The sequence below is a fragment of the Pseudoliparis swirei genome, chromosome 13 (assembly GCF_029220125.1).
Source record: "Pseudoliparis swirei isolate HS2019 ecotype Mariana Trench chromosome 13, NWPU_hadal_v1, whole genome shotgun sequence".
NCBI classification, from domain to species: Eukaryota; Metazoa; Chordata; class Actinopteri; order Perciformes; family Liparidae; genus Pseudoliparis; species Pseudoliparis swirei.
In genome coordinates, this window is record NC_079400.1 from 15,404,582 (window position 1) to 15,419,076 (window position 14,495).

Sequence of the window (14,495 nt, forward strand, 5' to 3'; positions counted from 1 at the left end):
TCTCAGTAATTCATTTGAATTGATCACAAGCTTAGTCCTGAACTATGTGGTGACTTGTTGTCCTGTTCCCCTCTTAATGGCAATCCAATGTGACACGCAGGCAGTAAGACATCTGCTCTTTAAGTCAAATAACTCTTGATCTGATCGAGGATATTTCCCTTCACTACGTCCAATCCCAAGTCTCCTCAGTAGCTCACCAAACAACCAGGAGGTTTCACACATGGTGGGTTGGGTGTGGCATCTGATATGAAACAGGTGCTGCTGACTCCCTGTTCCCCTCATCAGCTGGTTGACACCTTGCCGTATTGATTCAACTTATTCTTGACACCTCTGTCGTGATGTAATGGTGGAGCGGACCACAGCTCTTTGAGCTGTTAATCAAATCGGCATGAGAACTAGTCAGTCACACACACTCATGAAACATTTGGCGGTCCATGGGGAGCACTTAAGTGTGATCTTTATCTTCCCTTTAGCTTCCACCGCGCAGCAGCAGCAGTTCCCATGGCTTTGATAACGGAGTCACAGACAAAACAGTTGCTGCTTTTCATTTTTCACTTTTCACTTTCACTTTTCACTGATGCAGCTTAAAGAAAACTGTAAATCCTGCACAACCAGATTGTCTCAGACTCCCCTTGTCCTCAGCCGTTATCTCTCAGAGATTTACGGACATCTTCACTTCTCTTACGCAAAACGTTTCACTCACACACTCATAATTTCACAGTTGCACCTTGTATCACCCAACATCAATCCCTCCGATGTTAACATCAAGCAGACATGTATGAAGACAACTTGTCTTGCAGTGGAGAGCGTATCTACAGCTGCGCTCTATTAGACAGTGAGAGCACGTGGGTCGGAGGCCACAGAACATGAGCCGTGGGGGAGAAGCCTCTCGCTGCTGCTCGACACAGGCGTCCACCCTGTCCTGTTCCCGGAGCACCAGGGCTCATTTCCCACCCCGCTGCTCTGCTCTAAACAACTCAAAAGGAAAAGCATCATTTACTCTGGGAGGCAATTACGACTCACAGGCAAAGTGCCAGTGAGGGCTGAAGCCGCCGAGGCCACCGGGCTGAACATTCACAGCAGCCTGCAGAGGCAGAGCGCTGGCTCGGAGCGCGGCTGGTGCCCCCATCAGTTACAGCTTCCTCAGGGAGGTGGCAGTGTTGATCAGACAACACAGACCGTCATAGGACAGCACATGCACACGCTTAGTCTCGTATGTCGAATATAAAGACAGACAGTGTACGTGTGTGTGCACGTGTGTGTGTGTGAAGGAGATAGATGGATACAAAGCCCCAACAGCTGCTGTGTGTTAAGGGGGAGTTTAAATCAGCGCTGTAGTCCGTGCCCTTCCTCCCTCTTCGATGTGCCCAGGTACACACACACACACACACACACACACACACACACACACACACACACACACACACACACACACACACACACACACACACACACACACACACACACACACACACACACACACCAACATCATCAGCTTCCAATTCCGCTACATTAAGGTACCTCTGACCCCTCTCCAGTGTTTACTCTCACTCCATCAGCTTCACACAGAGGGAGCACGCCTCGCCGGCTTCCCCCAGCAGCAGGTTAGCGACCGGCATGCAACAAGTGCACTAACCTGCACGAGACGCCCCCTAACATACCGGGCCTGTAGGAGGAGAACGCTCAGTGTGACAGGCTGTCCTCAGAGATCAGTGCTCAGGTGGGTGTCTGACTTGTGCTCCTCCCTCGTAGCGCCACATGCCCACAGTCTATTACACCTGTCCCTGAAGAGCACATTGGGGTTGTCAACACCACTCATTCAAGAGTCAAGATAGATTAATTACTCGCCTCTACTTGCCATGCGTTGGCAGACTAAGTGTCTGCAAGGCTCTAAAGAATAAACACAGCCACTGCCACCTCCAGAGAGTCCGTGTCTTGGACTTACCTGATCTAAACTTGCTTCGTATCAGAATGGAGTGTTCAGAGCCCAGTAGAGTCATAATGCTTACAGTACAGGTCCAGTGTTCAAAGGTTGCAAAATAGAGTCAGGCTCTGGAGAAGCGGTACACACTGGGACCCCGCTGGCCACCTCTGGACTCCAGGCTGAGATGAGATGGAGTGGAGCCGGCCTGCCTCATCCACAGCTCTGGAGGTAAACGGGCTTCCTTGTGGTGTCTCTCCTAGCCAAAGTGCACACTAGCTGCTGCTCCCTTGCTGCCTCCTCTCCTCTGCTCTCTCCCGGGGGCTGATGTGGGAGTGTGGGAGTCTGCGGGCCAGTGAAGCTTTGGTCCCATCTAGCTGAGAACTCTGAGCAGGGCCAGGGACAGCAGGGAGATATGCCCCACTCAGGGAGGGGCTACCCGGCCAGGGTTTCCTCGAAGCCCCGCCTGCCACATCCCGGAGGCTGGACAGCGCTTCCTCCGTAGCCACCAGTGTAAATATATCTGCCTATCAGCCCTGCCGACTGTCATTAGAGCGGAGTGTGTGTGTGTGTATGTATCAAGATAGAGACAGTCGCTGATAGTGGAGCAGCAGTACAGCCAGGAGGGAGAAAGTAGGAAAAGCAAGGAGGCAACAAGTCCACATGTCAGCCTACATCCCGCTGCAACAAAAGTGGCTTGGATATGTTCTGGTCTAGATTTGTATAACTGTAATTTAAATAGTCAACTCCTGGTTGATTTCTAATGACTATTGGTCCTAAAACAGAGGAGTAGTGGTGACACGTTCACTCCACAAGGAGACAGCGGGGCCGGCTACATCGTTGCCGAGTCGCCTTCACAGTGGTGTGAAGTGCTTGTTGTCGTCGTTGTATTATTAGATTGGAGCGGTGGGAAAAAAAGAGACTTGTAGCGTCTTACGGATGAAACATGAGCTTCACGTTTTTAGAACTGTGCTCATCAGTTTCATCACTCATCACAAATCTGTGGTAAGTTACACTAATAATGTATTTGATCTACCTCCAGCTGCATGGGTCTGCTTCAGGTATACATCAGTTATACATCAGTTATACATCAGGTATACATCAGTTATACATCAGGTATACATCAGGTATACATTAATAAAGAAAACGTACTCCTTATAATGGATTCAATGCTCCAGCTCACACATACCAGACGGACACTTGTCCGAGTTGAACTACGCTGTGCGCCCGCTCTCCTCAGGGGGCCAATCACATCGCAGAGTGTCCCAAACGTCCGTCATCACGGGGAGTCAGCTGGGCGTCACCGGGGCGCCACACGGCTCCTCTGCGCTTGTTTATTGCCAGGCTTAAATTCAACGTGTAATGGAATGCGGCCACTTGAAACACACAGTAGAAACAACACCAAGCCAACAGGATGAGGATGTTGGGACGTGTCTATGTTCTGGTGTATTGTAAGTGGATTGCCCTAATCTACCAAATATCTGTGAAACGGTAAAACGATGGGACTTCATGTTCAACTCCCGTAACGCTTTCTCATTTGTAAATATCGCTATTTTTCATTTTTTTGTTTTTCTACAGATGAAACAAACAAGATGTATATCATTACTGAGCTTTAGACATATCCTATTCTTTAGCAACAGCTTCCAACCTGCCTCCAGTCTTCATGCTAAGCTAGGCTAACGTCTCACTCAATATGAGGCTCGTCATGAGAGACCATCTCCTGATCCAGCTTTATGAAGAATACATGTAATCTTAAAAACAGACAAACAACCTCACTTATTCTTTTGTCTTTTAGTCTTTTACATATAAACTAAATATGCAAGTAATACATCATTTGATATAAAAACTAAATATTTAAGTAATAAATAATTTGATATAAAAACTAAATATTTAAGTAATACATAATTTGATACAAAAACTAAATATGCAAGTAATAAATAATTTTATATAAAAACTAAATATTTAAGTAATAAATAATTTGATATAAAAAATAATTTTATATAAAAACTAAATATGCAAGTAATAAATAATTGTACATAAAAGCTAAATATTTAAGTAAGAAATAATTTTATACAAAAACTAAATATGCAAGTAAGAAATCATTTTATATAAAAACTAAATATTTAAGTAAGAAATAATTTTATACAAAAACTAAATATGCAAGTAATAAATCATTTTATATAAAAACTAAATATGCAAGTAAGAAATAATTTTATATAAAAATTAAATATTTAAGTAAGAAATAATTTTATATAAAAACTAAATAGGCAAGTAATACATAATTGTATATAAAAACTAATATACCAAATATCCGTGAAACGGTAAAACGATGGGACTTCATGTTTGTGTTCGAAGCCTGGAATAGAGCCAGGCTACAGTTAGCTTAGTTTAGCATTAAGACTGTATAGTTCAAAAACACATGCCAACTCCCGTAACGCTTTCTCATTTGTAAATATCGCTATTTTTCACTTTTTAGTTTTTATACAGATGAAACAAACAAGATGTATATTATTACTGAGCTTTAGACATATCCTATTCTTTAGCAACAGCTTCCCACCTGTCTCCAGTCTTAATGCTAAGCTAGGCTAACGTCTCACTCAATATGAGGCTCCTGATCCAGCTTTATAAATACATGTAATCTTAAAAACAGACAAACAACCTCACTTATTCTTTTGTCTTTTATTCTTTTATATAAAAACTAAATATGCAAGAAATAAATAATTTGATATAAAAACTAAATATGTAAGTAATAAAATGTTTTATATAAAAACTAAATATTTAAGTAATATATAATTTTATATAAAAACTAAACATGCAAATAAGAAATAATTTTATATAAAAACTAAATATGCAAGTAATAAATACTTTTATAGAAAAACTAAATATGCAAGTAAGAAATAATTGTATATAAAAACTAAATATTTAAGTAAGAAATAATTTTATATTAAAATTAAATATGCAAGTAAGACATAATTGTATATAAAAACTAAATAGGCAAGAAATAATTTTACTTAAAAACTAAATATGTAAGTAAAAAATAATATTATATAAAAACAAAATATGCAAGTAAGAAATAATTTTATAGAAAAACTAAAAAGGCAAGTAATAACAAATTTTACTGAGAAAATAAATAAGTAAGTTAGAAATGGTTTTATATAAAAACTACATATGCAAGTCATTTTATAGTTAGACTTAAACTTTCAGAGGAAGAAAAAGCATTTCTGTGATGTTTCCAGGTTGGACTCTACAGACCGGGAGTGGGGGGAGGGGGGGGGGATCACTTCATGGTGCACTGATGCCTAATAGCTGCACAGAGGGGCATGACATCAATAAAATATTTCAGTTATTTTCCCCAAACCCTCTCCCATGCTTTCTTTATAGTCGATTTGGAGTGGTGTTCCATAGTGGCCGGATTTCTAAGGCCCCTGTTCAAGTCATCAAGTCATCTTGTCTTCCCACTGGAGGCAGTATATGACAGCGTATATGTATATATGTATTGTGTATATGTATATATAGCTTGTCATAGAAGTGTGTGCAGTGCTCCCTCTCGTAATTCTTCCCTCCATTTGATTTGAATGGCTTCTTGTTTATCCCGATGAGCCCCTTCCGGCTTGGCTTTGCCCCAACATTCGTATTCTCTTCAAATATCAGCCAATTTCCTGCCATGCCACTACGAAGTGTGCTACTGTAAATAAAACGGCTTCCCACAAAGTAGTGTGTGACATCCACATGGTGTAGAGCTGCAGTGACACAGCACTAATCAGTCATTGAGAGCTTCGTCCAGCTCGCTGCTCCGTTTTAATCTCTCCACACCATAAACACTGCAGAGGAGCCTCCGCACACACACACCAACACGTACAACGCTTTAGTGTAATAAATGACACGGGCGATCTGCTCGCTGGAGCTCCGGCCCGACGTCTGCTGGAGCGAGGGCCGAAAACCCCCACAATGCAATGGCAAATATTTACAGAGAGGAGTCTCGGGCTGCAAATCTATCGCGGACATCCGCGGCTACATTTGTCTCGACTGTGTGACACGCACACACACACGCGCGTGCGGCGCACACACACACGTACCTTAATTAGCAGGTGAAAGTGCTTAAAGGGGAGGTCTGTCAGAGGGCTTGACAGTGTACACACAGCGTCTCAGAGAGATTCCTGAAGAGGTCACCCAGCCCTGGCTTAATCCTCCCCTTTAATTGGGCCCTATGTCAACGGATGTGACAAGTCTCATCTGAACTGTCTGGAGCGGTGTGTCTGTCTGTGTGTGTGTGCGTGTGTGTCTGTCTGTCTGTGTGTGTGTGTGTGTGTTGGATGAAGATCACACTCATACACCAATTAGACAGATTCGAGTGCACATTTTTGTCCATCGTGTGTCTCAGCGCTGCTGTGTGATGCGTATGACAAATGCAATAAGTCATCGGTCTTTGCATGGAGCATATTCACACACACATTCCACGCTGCGTCCAGTGAGCACAATGTGTTTATTGGCCAACGGCTCAGACATCTAGATCATAAGTGTTAGTGTTTTGTGTGATTTCTGGTGTTTTAGATGAAGCAGATGTGGCTGGTTGAAATGCCCAAACTGCACCAAATATCATATACATGGAGTCCTCATTCAGAGGGGAAGTACAAACACTGGTTATGTAACACGTGTCTGGACTGTCGTCACACTGTGACGCTATCATTGCAATGAGAGATGAATCAGTGGTACTGAGCTGCTGATGGGTCACGTGTTTCAAATGCTCTGAATGTCATCGCTCATATGTGTGGACTCCAGCTGTCCCTCGCCATCTACCTGAGACAAGGCCACAGGAGGACGGGGACGAGAAACCACCGTTAGGTGTAGTGTGAATGAGCATGTGCTGGTATACCTCCTGTAAATCAACCGGGGGCATGGCCACCACCCACCAAAAGGTTTACTGCTTATGAAGTTATGGTAACTGGGTCTTCTATTACATTTGACCCAGATGGGGAGGATTAGCGGAGACTATGAAGGTACATGTATTGACATGAAATCATGGACTAGACGGCTGTCAGAGAGGTGTGTGTGGGGTGAGTATGGGAGAGATACTTTGTTTGAAGCAAGAGGTGAGGTGGTCAGGAGTCTACATGGAATGGGTGGGGGGTCTTGGGGGCGCTGTGTGTTGTAAAGGGACAGACAGAGTGGCCCCCGGCAGCAGCTGTGTGCCGTCAGTCTGAGTGCCGTCTCCGATAGCAGCTCTCCTCTCGGAGCTGGGTGGCCTTCAGGTAAACGCAAACAACTCAGCCACCAGTCAGCGTGCTGGAGGACGAGTCCTGCACACGGTCGCAAAGAGAGGTGGACGTCGTCATGGGGACGTCACCCATTGGTTGGTTCACTGCCAATTGCCGATTTCCCCATCGCCATCTTGGCATACAGCCGTTGCCATGTTGTCTTTTGAGCAGCCGATGAACAGAAGTTACCACCATTGGGAGGTGATACGTTTCTGGTCGCGACAGTAGCCCCGCCCTAAAGCAAACCTGCGTTATGGTCTGTTTGCCTCTACACGACCATAATTTACGAAATGACATCAGGGTTGACTGGTTCAGTGGTAGAGCGGATCGTCCTTCGATCTGCGGTTCGATTCCCGGATCCACTAGCCCATATCAATGTGTCCTTGGGCAAGACACTTCACCCCTAATATCTCCCGTAGCTGTTCTACGGTGTGTGAATGTTAGTTACTCCTGTGTGCAGGTGGAACCTCAGCTCCTCCTATCAGGGTGTGAATGATGTCATGTAGTGTTAAAGAGCTCTGAGTGGTGTGAAGACTAGACGGTGCTGGACCTGAATGGAAAGATCCCGGCATATCAACGGTAACTCAGGAGCAGCTCAGTGAATTGGACTCTGATGTGTGTGTAGATTTCCCTCCGCGTTGTCCTTCAAGTGTTTAAGTGAACTTGAAGCTGTGTTTTGTTTAGCCGTCGTCGATCGTTTAGTGTAAAACATGCAGGAAGTCGTCGGGCTGAGCGGCTGAAAGTGGGATTGAGAACGATTCAGTGCTTCATATCTGAACCCAGATCAGTCTTATCAGGAGACGGAGGGTTTCTCACGACACAAGTCGGCTGGCTGAAAACAAAAAGACGGGAGAGAAAAGCGGAGTATGTGCCATATAAATAATATAAGAGACCAGAGAGGGGGAACGACGGCATGCTGTATGACGAGGGTGGAGGGGCCAGAATGTGAGAGGAGGTGGAGGAGGCTGGGAAAGAGCCAAGTGGACGGAGCCAGACATGGAGTCAGGTCCAGCGCTACGAGCTTCATAATGAAGAAGTTCCAGGGAGCCGAACCCAAACCAGAATAGACAGAAAGACGGGGCCCAGCCAACAACCCCCCCCCCCCTTCCTCTCCATCTTTATCTGCTCCCTTGCTCGCTCACTTTCTCTCCTCGGCCCTCTGTGGGTCGGCGAGCGCTCGTCCGACACCAGGCGGTAGATGTCCGTGTTAGAGAGAGGGCGGCGCTGCGAGCCGTCGAGTGGAGGAACACGGGGGACATGGAGCGTCTCCACGTCGTGTAACAGCCCCACAACACAGGGGAGACGCTGCTTTGTGTTATTGTGATTGTTTAGATTTCGGCAATTGACTTTGCCTCCGCCGCCGTATGCAGGCGATGAAGAGGCTGAGGAGGAGGAGGGGGGGGGGGGGGTAATGTCTGTGAGGCTTCAACAAAGAGACGGGCCTGCATCAGCACAGCTTAACTCTAACTCCTGCCTATTACCGAGGGCTATGGGCTGGCTTTATGTGGTATTCCCGAAACTTCGCTATCAGAAATTTAATAACTCAAAGTCCAGCGTGTTGTTGTTCACGTGTGCGTCCGTGACTATCGGGCCAGATGAAAGAGAGGAACCACCATCTGGGCCAGAACAATGTCTTCCATCAGGCTTCACGGAGAAAAGAAAACAGTAAAGTTCAAATTTGTGAAATTGACAAAGAGTATTAGTTGTAATAATCACCCCAATCGATCAGCTTATATTTCTTTAAATGTCCTGCTGGCAGTCGGCTTAATGGAATGCATCAACCAACGAGATCTACAATAATTATTTTCGTAGCATGGCGTGTTCTGAAGAGAACATACATCCAATGACTCTCCACACGCCATGAAGGGAGTGAGGAGTGAAGGGCCCGTATGTCCATGCCTTGCTCAGGGAGTCACAGGGACGCGGTCCCACCACAGCATCATTGCAGAACTAATAGAGGACTTAAAGAAAGACCCAATTGTGCAAATATTTAGTTATCTGGATCTCCCGAGCTGGTCTAGCACTTCTAAATGGCCTGGCTGAAACGGCCTGTCAGCCAGCACATTCTTCCTCTCAGTGAGGACCGACTGGAGCCATGTATTTGTTGGTATGTCCCCACCCCACACACCCTCCTTCCCCCGCTGACGTCTACTTGACGGAGTAAAACATGCTGCTCCAGACGCCGATACCGGGTCAGATTTTCTTTTGTTTTTGTTGTGGTCCACCCCTGCCTGATCTGATCTGGGTACAGCGTTTGAGGCGGCTGAGAGACAAAGAGCAGGCGGAGGGCTTTCCACGGGCCACAGAGCTGCTATCTGCTGGGCTGGACTCTACTTGACCCCGCGGGGCCAAAGGCGTATTTATAGGACCGTGTCGTGCTGCGTATATGCGTGTTTATCTTATACGTGTGCACGTGTGTTCCATGTGTTTGCCCGCCGGCCTCGAGGGGAGTTCGTCTTATCAGCCCCACGGAGCGTTCATCAGGGGGACGTCTTCTGCCTTTCTCCATTCAAACCAAACACATCGCTACATGTGCTATCTCCACTCTGCGGGACGTTGAGAGGCCTGACTTATGCGACCTGTCAGTAAGAACTAACGCTATCGTCACGCAGACCCATTGATTCGGTACGTTGCCTTTTTTATTATTTTTCCTGCGATAGGTAGTTGGTCGGACAAACCGTCCTTTCTTCCTTGCCCGGTTCTGAAAGCTGAAACAACAAAGGGGCACCAACAGCTACATGGTCCTGCTTGCTTTTAACACCCCAGAGACGCTCAGTGGGTGATGATCGAATGTTGTTCTAGGGTTCTGAAATGGCTGCACGTTGATGTGTGTGTGTTTCTTGCTGTCTTTTTTCCTATCTTTGTGGTCTGCATGTGTGTTAACCGCAGAACACCTTTCCACGCTCGCTGGGTTTGGAAACTTGTAGAACTGTCGTGATTGAGAGTAATAGGATGAAGCGAAGCTGATGCTGTTGACTCAACTTACAGGATTGTGAACTGTGGAAAACTATTGCCTTTACCTCATTGGTTATGGCAATTTTCATGGCAGCCTGGGTTCGGAGTGCGGTCTACACTGAGGATCGGGGAATTTACGGATAAGACAAAACAAACAGAAATTTGACAGCAAAACTCTCGGTCCACTGCCGAGCTTTTTCCAAAGCTTTCAACCACACCATGCATCGGCTGCAGTTTGCCCAGTTGTAACTGGGCTGCCACCTCTGGATGTGAACAGTCGGGCCAATGAGGAAGTGCCTGAAAGCTACATTCTCTCTATGACTCTCTGGTTGTGGAAATAAGTCTGAGAAAATAACTACTTCTCCCTTGATTTATTCCCTAAGTAAATATTGTGAACATGAATTGTAGAGTCTTATTCAATACAGCATGATGTTCATTTTTGAACTTATAGTCCTTGTAGTGATTGACAGGTCACTACCATGCCGTTGTCGGGTCAGGGAGTTGTCAGTGTTTTTGTCTTTGAAACTCTTTCACAGTGTTTTGATTTCTGAAGGTTGAGTGAAACCTTTTGGGTTGCAGAAAAATTTCTCATTCAGTTCTGGTTGCCAAAAAGCTAAGATGGCAAATCTCTACGGCCAAAATGCCGAATTCAAGGCTTGAAAACAGCAGCCAACAAACCAACGGATGACGTCACGGTGACCACGTCTACTCAGGATGGATATAAAGTTTGATCACCATATACAACCCCAGGACAGCTGGTTACGTCGAAGTGAAGCTACAACTATCTGACTGTCTCTCCAGTAGACTCCATCAATACCGAGCACTGACTATGAATCTCAAATGGGTAAAGTCCCTCTGGGTCGGGTTCATGGTTGGTCCCTTAACCCTACGAACACCAGGTTGCTCCAGTGGGATTATTCATGATCATCTCTTATATATTATGTATTTTACATTAATGAGAATAGGTCACCTCCGACAATACCGGAGCAACTTGAAAAGCTCCGACACTCAAACACAAGTCTGTGGTTTAGTACTTTGAGCTTTTACAGCCGTCCAAACTCGATTTCCTATCAGCGCAGACAGCTTTGAAACACCAAGGCTCCGATATTCTGTGAGGATCACCCTCTGTACGGTCACCGTGGCCAGTGTTTGCTCATCACTATGGATGTAATGTCGTTCTGTGACAAATTACTTTAAATGTCACACAGATTAGAGATGAGAGGGTTGGCTCGCTTGTTATTCGCTATAATATGACAGTATTCTGTTTACAAATAGTCTGACTGTAGAATGTCTTTTTCCTTCAAAGCATCAGGCGCTGTTTACTGCAGTTGGCATCACACATTCTCCAGAATTCATTAAATAATTAGCTTCCTTTTGGTGACTTAATTATGAAAACAAAGAAAAAAGCATAAAGGACTCGCAGGTAAAGGGATTAGCAGTACAACGCATGCTACATCTGACTCAGAGCGCAGACGTGGTGGGTGACGGATGGTGTGTCACAGTGACCAGAGGTGTCACTATATACACACACACACACACACACACCAGGGCCATGATCACAGGCTGAACGACTCGCAGGCTCCAACCCAGCCGGGAGGATGAGGGGGAGACATTAAATGGCAGGAAAGACGTAGGAGACAACTCCATAGTGTCCTCGACTGCAGAGGAATGACACTGCATCAGAGAGCCTGCCAGCTGGATTCCAGGTGCTATCATCCATCAGAGGTGACATCACTTTGAGCCTGTTGCTGAAAATTAAATGGACAAAATCCTACAACGGACTCATTATCAGTTGAGTAATGTGAATTTGAATATCTACATACAGTGTCACATCTCCACAGTGGTCTGAGAACCACGCTGCCTGCAGGGCGAGGTGGCCCCCGTCAGCCCACTCGGTGTGTGCGTGTGATGGGAGACACCTCAGCGCTGCTCTGACACTCTCACTCTCAGCATTCTTCCCACCAGCCTGCGAACTGTTCACCAGTTTGACAGACAGCCCGGACATGTTCGGGCTTCTCGACATGTCCGAGGGCGCAATTTGTCAGATAAACAAGTCACAAGCCGACTCTGCACCGGGATGGTCGGAAGAGGAGGAAGTGACCGCAGACAGACCGGTTATCTCCGTCAGCGAGTCGTTTCCACTAATCAGGCCATTAGCGCAACAGATAACAGGAATCTGGCGTTCCGTCTCTCTGGGCTTCCAAGTGTTTCACTTCTTTCTTAATGAAAGAAACCATGAAGTCTTGTGTCACCGTGTTGTACACACTTTGGAGTAAAGCTGCAGGGATTGCCAGACGTACTGGAAGCGAGATGTCAAAAAGACTACTGGGAAAAATCAGCAGAGGGAATTTGGCAAGGGAGCCTCCCCCCCCCCTCCCCCTCCCAGACTGTGACCTTGTACTGCAGGATTTGGCTGCATGGTGATTGGGAACGTGCTGCCTGGCGACTCTCATCATTCCTGTCTGTCAGACGGGAACACTCATGGCTGGAAACCACATCGGCCACATCACAGACTTTCCTGATCCGATGTGAGGTCCTGGGACGTCGTATATGTTCAGGTTGTAAAGCCCTCTGGAGGTACATTTGTCATTGAACCAGGAGGACAGGATGCAGTTATAAATTGAATCCAGACATTGCCCCTCCCCCTGCAGAGAGAGATCTTCTGATTGTTTGGTGGCGGTTACGTCCGTCAGGCCTGTGCGGTGAGACACCAGCACAGTGGTCAATTCAATTTCAATTCAGTTTATTTGTATAGCCCATTCTCACAAATTACAAATTTGTCTCAGAGTGCTTTACCAACATAGACATCCCTGTCCCAAAACCTCACATCGGATCAGGAAAAACACCCAAATAACCCTTCAGGGGGAAAAAAAGGGAAGAACGTGATCAGTGAGAAGGATGATGTTTGTATCAGGTCTGTACAATATTTTAGTACATTGTTGCAAAATACCGTCAAAGCAATTACTATTGGTGTTGGGGCGTGATTATTCCCACAGAAATAAGATCCTATTGGAGAATTCTGCACCGAACCTCAAAACTATTGTCTGCCAACCTTCAGTGGCCAAACATGCACATTACAATGCATTGTGGGTGATTAGATTAAATCAGATAGTGACCACATAAAAGCAAATTCCCTCAAACCACATTGAGGACGTATTGAGATCCGATGGGCCAAAGCTCCAGAGGTGTTGGCGAGTTCATTGAAGACGAGTACGACTGCGGTTTCTGTCCAGACAGGAAGTGACATTCGGTGTTTGAGCTGGTGGCAATTGGACCTCGATGTGGACACTGGAGACGATTATTAATACCAGGTGTAAATTAATGTTAAATCAGAGCTATATACACAATCTAGATATAAGACATTAATGCAAATCTCAAGGACTGCATTCTTTCATCAACGTAATATTTAAAAAATCAGGCACATCTTGTCTCAAAAAGATGCAGAAAAATTGGTTCACGCGTTCGTTACTTCGAGACTGGATTACTGCAACTCCTTATTATCAGGCTGCTCTAATAAGTCTCTTAGGTCCCTCCAGTTCATCCAGAATGCTGCAGCTCGTGTTCTCACTAAAACTAAGAAAAGAGATCACATCACTCCTGCACTAGCTGCTCTGCACTGGCTCCCAGTAAAATCAAGAATCACTTTAAAAATTCTTCTCTTAACGTACAAAGCCTTGATTGGTGATGCACCATCATATCTTAAGGAGCTTGTATTACCATGTTGCCCCAATAGAGAGCTGCGCTCACTAAATGCAGGACTACTTCTAGTTCCTAGAGTCTTAAAAAGTAGAATGGGAGCCAGAGCCTTTAGTTATCAAGCTCCTCTTTTATGGAACCAGCTTCCAATTTCAGTCCGGGAGGCAGACAGTCACCTCATTTAAGAGTAGACTTAAGACCTTCCTCTTTGACAGAGCTTATAGTTAGGGCTGAATCAGGTTCACCTAGTCCAGCCCCTGGCTGCTATAGGCTTATAGCTGCTGGGGGACGTTTTAGGATGCACTGAGCACCTATCTCCTCTTTTTTCTCTCCTTAGGGATGAATTTCCATCTCTCCATCACACATTACTAACTCTGCTTTCTCCCCGGAGTCCTTTTGACTTCACGTCTCATGGGGTCATCGGACCCTATGAGACGGCATAGATCCTATCTGCCTGATGGATCATCGAGGTCTGGGTCGTGGAATTCCTGCTACCAACTACGCCACTGTCCTGTTGAGACTCCGCCCACTGTTGAGACTCCGCCCACTCCTCCTCTGTACCTCCATCTGCCTGATGGATCGTGGAGGTCTCCATCGTGGAATATGCCTTCTACGAACTATTCATACACTCTGTCATATTCATTGAATGTATTTTAACTCTAAATCTG

At 45.7% G+C, this 14,495-nt stretch overlaps 1 protein-coding gene across 5 annotated transcripts in view; it reads right to left on the reverse strand.

The window, feature by feature from the left end:
• The window catches only part of myocd (myocardin), a 45,988-nt gene that overhangs the window by 18,798 nt on the left and 12,695 nt on the right, over positions 1-14,495 (reverse strand). For 2 of the 5 annotated variants that reach the window (XM_056429142.1, XM_056429137.1), the window contains exon 1: positions 1,946-2,280. The exons of the other annotated variants lie outside the window; for them this stretch is intronic. In XM_056429142.1, the coding sequence (XP_056285117.1) occupies positions 1,946-2,000 (55 nt within the window). In that variant the 5' untranslated portion in view covers positions 2,001-2,280. Of the gene's footprint in view, positions 1-1,945; positions 2,281-14,495 lie in introns of those variants that run through there. 5 annotated transcript variants of the gene reach the window in all.